The following is an 8,592-nucleotide window of genomic DNA, read 5'->3' as shown; positions in this document are numbered from 1 at the left end:
CCCCCCCAGCAGTTATAGCTGCTTCAAATGGGGCCTTACCATATTTCGATGGCCACATGGATTCAGACGAAATCATCGAGTGGCGTTGGACATTGGAATGTGTTTTTGAGTTCTAGGTCGACCCACTGTATATAATGGTGAAACTAGCTTTCAGCAAGTTGAGAAAAAGTATGTTTCAGTGGTGGGTAAACTTGAAGATTCTTCTATAATTAAAAGAGAAGAGTAAAATTACTACTTGATCCAAGATGAGATGGGAGATGCAGTGTCAGCTCCTACCAACTCATGTAGACTGGATGTTCCGACCCCAGTTTCAAAAGTGGAGAGACCATATCATTCGACGATCATCAAATCTTTCAGGCAGAGTTCAAACCCAAACTCTTATAACAAGTGTACACACAGGTGGACATCTATGTTGACCATGCTTGAGGAAAAACAGATTCAGAGTAGAGAACAAGTGCAACAAACCTGTATTCCTAAATCTATCCCAGTATGAAAATTTTTGAAGTGCTACGAATTTAGACATATTGAATTAGATTGCACAATCAAGAGAATGATCTCTTTCACTGATCAAGGAGCAATTGAAGGCACAAACAGTAATCCGGGTGAAGATGAATATTTCAAAGAGGATCCTCAACTGTCAGTCGACAAGGTAGAGACATTAGTGATTTAAGATGACCCAACGAGATAAATTTCAGTTGGATTAATTAAGGCTGTTCTAGAGGATAGTGAATCCGAGTTAATGGTCGTTCATGCAGAGTTTGATGTTATGATGCTACGAACCACCTTTTTGCAAGCGTTGAGAGGAGCATCGGTAGGATTGATATTGGATGTCCAAGACGATCGTGAGTTCTAGGAATCGACACCAGAACATTAAAACCCCATATAAGAGAAAGTCATACCTTTCATGTATATAAACTCCTCGAGTTGCCTCTCTCGTATGTCAAAGATGAGGCTTTTTTGTGTCACCTCAGGAAGATTATATGGAATTATTCAGATATTAGATTCAGTTAAATAGTGTTCCTCACAAATTGATGGCTAGATAGGATGGATGAACTACAAAATAAAAAATTGTCTTAGAAGCTTAGCGGGGAAGAAAATTCTATAGTGAGACCCAAGTCCTACCTGAGAAGAAGAAGAGACTTCTCTTAAGTGGCTACATTTTCGTGTGGCCTAACCTACCATAAATGTTGTTCTAAAGTTGATTCCTTATAACAAATTTGTTTATCAGATATACATCCAGTTGAGTACGAACAATGAAAAAAATAGATTATAGATTTACTTGCTCGAAATTTGACTCATGAGAAAATACACATCGTTATGAAGCTTTATCCTAAGTTGTACCAAAAGTAGATGGATACTTATTCTTAGGATGTGCTTTGGAATGATAACATCGACATTTTTGACTTCCCGGGAGCTTGCAACATTTTCGGTACCTTCAAATGAGCTGACCTGATTGCTATGAAAAAATATAAGCTTCGACATATGAGGTCAAAGCTCTCTCAACCTCGAGAGATTGACGTAGGAGCTCCTTACAGGACCATTTCCATTTCTGCGACTCATGCTAAAGTCCCGCCACCATTTCATAAACTGGACCAGATGCGAAAACCTCTCAGCGACCAGAGACCGTTCAGAGCACCGAATTGAGGTTCGACCCACCCTTATGTGGATTTGGCACCTTCTTTAAATAATGGGCCCAATCTTAATTTCCTAGAGGTTATATATTTGATTCACGTGTTTAGGTTTTCAATTTTGGGGTGTATTTCTTTTCAGGACAGTCGTCGGCTTCCGATGTTTTCCTAATAGGGTTGTATCAGAAGGCGAAAAGGTGCTTCGCTTGTAACTCGTTCGAGGTGGTGACCTTCTCCCAAGGATTGATTGGTGCTCCAGCTATAGTTCGATCCCGTGGGGACATTTATCCTCGATTTCCCTTCTCCAACAACCTTTCTTTCTTCTCCGCTCTCAATGTATTTGTTGCGGCAACTGGAAAACAGCCCCTTTAATGATTTTCCTGCAGCCCACAATTCCTTGCCACCTGCTTTCCCCTCCCCTTTTCTTCCCATCCTTCCTTACAGCTGTCCCAACCTACCACTGTCTTTTTTCTAGGCTCCCTCACAACCACCTAATCTGCTGTCTAGTCTCCAGATAGCTCTTCAACCCCCATCTCCCCTTGCTGCCACCACCTTCCCTCCTCCCTTTCGACTTCCCCACTGCTGTCTGGCTACAGGTCAGCCTTCTTGTAGCTGCCACTCGACCACTCAACCACCGCTAGCTCTCAGTTTCACCCTTGGAACCGCAATCACCAACTTCGAACCTTGCCCTAGGTGTTGTTTTTTCTATTTGTGACTGTCTGTTTGAATTCAAAAATTTTTTTTCTGTCCGAACTCCTGACGTAGCTCTACGTGCGGCGTAGGTTATTCTTAATTTATTTTCAGGTTATTTCTGGGTTATTTTCAATAATACCAAAATAACCCGCGGTCTTTATTTTTGGGGTATTTCTGGGTTATTTCAGTATTATTGAAAATAACCCAGAAATAACCTGAAAATAAATTAAGAATAACCTACGCCGCACGTAGAGCTACGTCAGGAGTTCGGACAGAAAAAACGCTCTTCACTTCAGCAATAGTATCATTGTTCTGTTGTGATTTGGGTTAACTCGGTATCATTTATCATCAACATGCACCAAAATATTTTCCATATCTTATTTATTAGAGAAAATAATTTTCTTCTCTTATATAAAATTTTCTTAGCAAAAACAATTTTTAAACTCTAGTACATAGATTTACTACAAAAAAGAAGTTACAAACTTGGAAGTCCTGACGATATGTTCTTTTGCTTTGGAAATGGCTTTCACACTGATATATGCATGTTCATACATATGAATGCTAACAAATGAATCCATGAATCATTGTATTTTGCTTATTCTTCATTCTATTCCTGTTATCATAATTATAAGTTGTATTGTATGTGTTTATTCATTTATTTTTTCTTTTTTTGCTTATTAATAACATATGAACTTAAATTAATGTGTCCACATATGAACTTAAAATTATCTATCCACTTGTTTTTCTGTTTGTTTAATCAAAAGTAGCCTTGGAGCTCTCTAAGTGCTCTGAAAGTCTTAGGTATAATTGTCCTTCAAGGAAAAAAATTATCAATTTCTTTTTGGTTTTAGGAAGGTTAGTCTACTTAAGATTGGATAAGCTCTTGGGTATTTGTTATTTAATTCTCTTAAGGAATTGTTCTATATCATGCATTTGAATGCATGTTCTGCACAGTCATGTATGATTAATTCTTGCTTGATGTGCCAATTTGTCTACTTTTCTTTATGTGGAACAGAACAATCACCAAGATTCTGGTGATAACTTAGGTGCTGCTCCAATCATCAAGAACGGCTTTGCTCCTGGATTTGTTTTATCTGACAATGGAATTCCGGGTTCACTAAATCCAATAGAGTCTGAGTTAATTACCAGTGTTTCTTACAAGAACTTGGAAACCCACTCTGATTTTACAAATAAGGTGGTTGCTTCTCTTTCTTCATTGCAGCCAAGTTTGTACCCTGTAGGAAGGGAACCTGGGCTTGTCCACACTGACCAAACGCTGATTACAGAAGCAGATAACTTGGCATCGCAGTCTCAATGGATGAGACCATCAAGCCCTGGAGATTGTGCAATTAGCAATGACATATTAAATGAACACGAAGAACTGAGAGTTGATGAAGGAACAATTTCTGTGTCCTGTGCCTATTCTCAAGGGTATGTGCTAATGTTGTTATCCCCCTTCTTGAAGTAAAGAACTACACCTTTATTATTATTATGTTTTGCACTTATAATGTCATTGTTTCTTTATGCAATGAATTGTAAAAGCTTACCTTTTTTTTAGCCTCATACACCTGGCTGGCTTTATAGAAGTGTCAAATAGATAAAATCTGTATTCTAGGGACTTTGTGTATTCTCACTTTTAATTTTTCGCACATTTTATGAGCTTGAAGTTAAATTTGTCATGAATTAGTAATATATGTTTAATATCTTCCAGGCTTTTAAATAATATAAGCGAAGCTTTACAGAACTCTGGTATAGACCTTTCACAGGCAAGCATATCCGTGCAAATTAATTTGGGGAGGAAAGCAGGTGCTAGGATTCCCAAGCCTTCCGTAAGTATGGAAGCCAAAGGTATATATTACTCTTCATTTATTAAAACTGTTTTAGATATTTCTTGATGCCAAGTGATCTCTTCAATACATTTTCCATCCTTCTTAGCTCGGGTGGAGGTATTTCTTCCCGAAGCTCAAATTAATGTGATATATTTAAGATTTTTAAGAACTTTTTAATATTCTTCTCACCACTTATAGGAATTATCTGCAGTGCTAATATAAGAAACATAATTAATGGTACTGTAGGCAAAGTGGCAGCTTTGGTTTGCTCACAAGCACAAGATGACCATTGAACCAAATTTTTATGTGATATTTTCTTTTCTTTGTTGCTATTTAAGAAAAACCTTTTCTGTTGTCAGCTTTTCCTGTTCATTTTTTTTTTCTTATTTGTTGTAGATCTTAACATTTAATTTCATGACCATGATTTTGGTAATAAATTGAACTAAGACGGGCAAGTCAGCATTTGGTATCACTTAAAATGATTAGAGAGAACAACAATCCTATGGGAGAAACAAGAAGTCCTTTTTTAGGATTGAACATGCATCCTTTTATTTATATTTTAAAAGAAGGCTTTGATTTCTTGGAATAGTCTTTATTTAAGCGATTGTCATACATCTTTGTATCTTTTTTACAATTTTATTTATTTATTTCGTAGAAGTGGTATATATTTTTATAGCAAACATTACTTCTTCATCTACTTTCATTAATGAGCATGCACTTAACATCTCTAAATCCCAGGCATGGAAATTGAGAGAGTATGCTCTTGGTTACCTGATTGTTGGTCCTCTCGGTGCAATCCTCAAAATCCCTTATTTTAAGTTGCAAAATTACACAAAAACAACTGATTGGTACTACATAGTAGGTCTTTTGCTTGATATTAATTAACTTGATGGATGTTTAGCATCCAATAGACTTGAGTGGCCTAATGATTTTCTGATGTGTAATACTAGGTGATCTCTCCGATGAATGCTATGTGATGAGTGTGATGAGGTTCTTTTTGTTTATCATAGACTGTTTTTCTAATGTACTGATGAGGATCTAATGGCTAAGCGACAAAAGGTTAAGATTTGTAGGGTTGGTCATTGTGTACAAATCCCTTGTTCTATATAGCTATGGTGACTTCAACTTACTAATTCCTTTTCTGGTTGTGGGAGAAAAGTCTATAATTTATTTTCTTAAGCTCATTGTATGGAGGAGATCAACTTAAGCCATCATTTTCACCAGTACCAAGAAGGGATCTAATCTTGATGTTATCATTAATGTGCCCGTTCCAAAATTTGTTGAGCTTCTTTTAGCACAAGTTAATTGAGATGACCACCCTTAAGAGCGTGATGAGATGGCACAAGTTAAGGAGGAAGAAGAGCTATTTATGCTAGAATAAATTGTAGAGGGGTTCCAGGCTCTGATGCCTTGTTGAAGAAGGAAGATGAGCAATGAAGTGGAAATAATCCACCTTAGCCAACACTCTTTTGCTTTTCCCTCTGTCAGTATCAATTACAATGATTCTTAGTTGAGAACAACCCAAAAGAATGTAAGGTCTCCCTTCACCTTCATAATGTAAAATTTCAATGCATTTGAAGAAATAGTTGATTATTTTAAAAGTTTAAATACCATTAGAAAGAATAACACCAGATTTTGGAATATGGAGAGGACATTGTAGATCCAAAAGTAAGATATTATGGAGCATGAGCTAACTAGGATGAGAAGCTAGCTACTTGAGCTTCAAAACTCTTTATCAGCAACTTTAAGTTCAAGCCTAAATTATGAAGTTAATCTTGCTTTGTATCTTATTGAGATTAAAAGCGTGAGGTCATTACACCTTATTTATTTGATGCCAAATTTATGTTATTGAATAATTGTGATGTCAGCGTATCATGATTCCCACTAGGATTTCATTGAAGCTCTGATTGATTTTCTCAACTCTTCTTTCTGATTAAAAATCAACATCCATCCCCATTTATTATAATAAGCCCATCTCCACGTGTCCTTTTATACTATAAATTTTTATTAGCTTTTTCATATACTTTTGATACTTTTTTAGATGTCGTTCTTTTGTCTACTTATATGTGAGTAGTCGTTCGTCAGATTTCTATTAGATTGGGATGAATAGAAGACTGCATTTAAAATTATTAATGATCTTTTTTAGTGGTTGGTTATTTATTTATTTTTTTGTGTGAAAAAAAATATGGGAGAGAATTCTTACTTAGTTCTTTTTACCAATTTTCAACCATAAGACTGCATATATAGGAAAAACAATCTCTCTTATTTTATAATCTTACCAAATATGTCAGCGTAAACATGGAAAGGAAATAACTCTGAAATAAATATAAATAGGAAGAGAAAAAAATGAATCAAGGAGTTCCAAATATTAATCCATCCATCACTCCTTGGATGGTTGGATTGGGTCTATGATGGAAAGGAGCTCGATCCTCCTAGATTTCCACACTTCCCCTCAAGTTGGGTCGTAGATGTTGGAGAGACCAAGATTGGTATTAAACTCCGAGAAGTTGTTTAAAGAAGCTTTGGTGAAGACATCAACAACTTGTTTATGTGTCGGGATATAACTTAGCTGTATAATTCCACCATTAACTTTTTCTGAAGTAAAATGTCTATCAATTTCAATATATTTGGTCTTGTCATGATGCACTTGTCCTTGCTAATACTTATAGCCGCTTGGTTGTCACAAAATATTTGTATAAATTTAGAAGAGGTACACCTCAATTCCCTCAACAATTTCTGAATTCAGATCCCTTCACAGATTCTTAAGTGCCCTATACTCTGATTCTGCATTGCTTCTAGAGATAATAATTTGCTTTTTATTTCTCCATGTGACCAAATTTCTCTATACACATGAGCAAGAACTTGTGGTGAACTTTTTGTTAGTGAGTTTCCCAGCCCAACTTTCATCGATGTAAAGTTCTACCTCTCTTTGTATGGTTCTCTAAAAAATTAATCCATAACTTGGAGTTTTCTTGAGAAACCTCGAGATCCCGTAAATCATCTCCAAGTGCAATTTTTAGGGATGATTTTAGTGGAGAAGAAGCCGGCCATAATGCTTTAGGATTTAGTATCAAAGGAGGCCAAGAAATGAAGTGTTTGTTGGAGAATACGAAGATGAAATTTCTGATAGAGGATATAGAGATGAAGTGCCTTTTGAAAGATATAAAGATGAAGTGTCTATGGAGGATACGTATGCTTAGGAATGAAAGTGGATCTACTGGATTTGAGGTAAGAATGAGTCTGAATGATCTTGTTGAGTGTTTGTAGACCGTCGAGAGGATTTTTGAATACAAGGAGTCAGATGGCCTGAAAGTAAAACTAGCTGCTATTAAGCTGAAGAAAAGTGCCTCATTGCGGTGGGAGAACCTAAAAAACAAGAGAAATAGAGAAGGACGGCGCAAGTTTACTGCCCGGGAGAAGATGAAGAGAGAGTTAAAGTGATAGTACCTACCTCCATACTACCATCATGATCTTTTCTTGAGGCTCTACTACCTACAACAGTGGGACCTATCAGTGGAGGATTATATAACAAAGTTTATGCAGCTAAAGCTGAAGTATGTTCTAACGGAGCCATGGGAATACACGATAGCCAAGCATTTGGGATACCTGAAGCCCGCCATCAACAACATAGTTTAGCTACAACATTATTGATTTTTGAGCGACATTTAGATCTTAGCACTGAAGGTGGAGAAAAAATAGAACTAGAGCAGACACCCACTGCCATTCAGGCAATCATCCATAGTGGGAGACATCAGAAGGAGCTCACCTAAGGCAATTGAAAAGTCTGGTCAGTAGGATGATAAAGCTGCTTAGAGTGAGAAAAAGCCTAAGAAGCGCAACACTTCCAATATAATCCCAACCAAAAAATGATTCGTATGGCATGATTTTGAACACATCATTTCCAGTTGCCCGACGAGCCGAGTTGTCCTTCACTGAGCAGGGTGCAGTGGGATCTCGATGCTTCGAAAGACAGTAGTTCTGCTACCGTCAACGCGGCTGACTTGAGGTCATACTATGAGGAGACAAAACTTCGACTGATGAGGTCGAAGCTCTCCCAACTCCGATAGACTGATGTGGATGTCTGGAGCGAGGCGTCACGAACGAGGGGCGAGATTTCACGAGAAGGGGAGCCAAAAGCTTACTTGTATCCAGTTTGGTCCAAATTCTGAGAGCAAGCTATCTCCTCATTAGTGATTACCGCTTCTTTCAAGTAGAGGGGCCCAGTCCTACTTACCCTAGCATTATATATTTGTTTTTCGTATTTTAGGTTTTCAATTTTGTAGTGAGTTTTGTTTAGAACGTCCGCCGACTTCCTTTTTTTCCTTCTAGGTCTGTATCCTATGACGAGTGGTGCTCCACCTATATCTCGCCTGAGGTGGTGATTACCCCTACCTTCATCTCTAGCCGCACCTTTCCTTCCCTTGCGGTCCCCCCCGTTCTTT

General features: G+C 37.4%; 1 protein-coding gene across 3 annotated transcripts in view; it reads left to right on the top strand.

Annotated features, from left to right (window-relative positions):
- The window catches only part of LOC110031680 (transcription factor BIM2-like), a 38,710-nt gene that overhangs the window by 29,063 nt on the left and 1,055 nt on the right, over positions 1–8,592 (top strand). For 2 of the 3 annotated variants that reach the window (XM_020735011.1, XM_020735010.1), the window contains 2 exons: positions 3,337–3,752; positions 4,033–4,169. In XM_020735011.1, the coding sequence (XP_020590670.1) occupies positions 3,337–3,752; positions 4,033–4,169 (553 nt within the window). The remainder of the gene's footprint in view (positions 1–3,336; positions 3,753–4,032; positions 4,170–8,592) is intronic. The other variant, XM_020735012.1, reaches the window with a different exon arrangement.

Source organism: Phalaenopsis equestris, unplaced genomic scaffold (assembly GCF_001263595.1).
Source record: "Phalaenopsis equestris unplaced genomic scaffold, ASM126359v1 Scaffold000840, whole genome shotgun sequence".
In the NCBI taxonomy this organism is placed as follows: domain Eukaryota; kingdom Viridiplantae; phylum Streptophyta; class Magnoliopsida; order Asparagales; family Orchidaceae; genus Phalaenopsis; species Phalaenopsis equestris.
The sequence above is the reverse complement of the archived record's forward strand: the minus strand, read 5'-3'. Positions and strand labels throughout refer to the sequence as shown.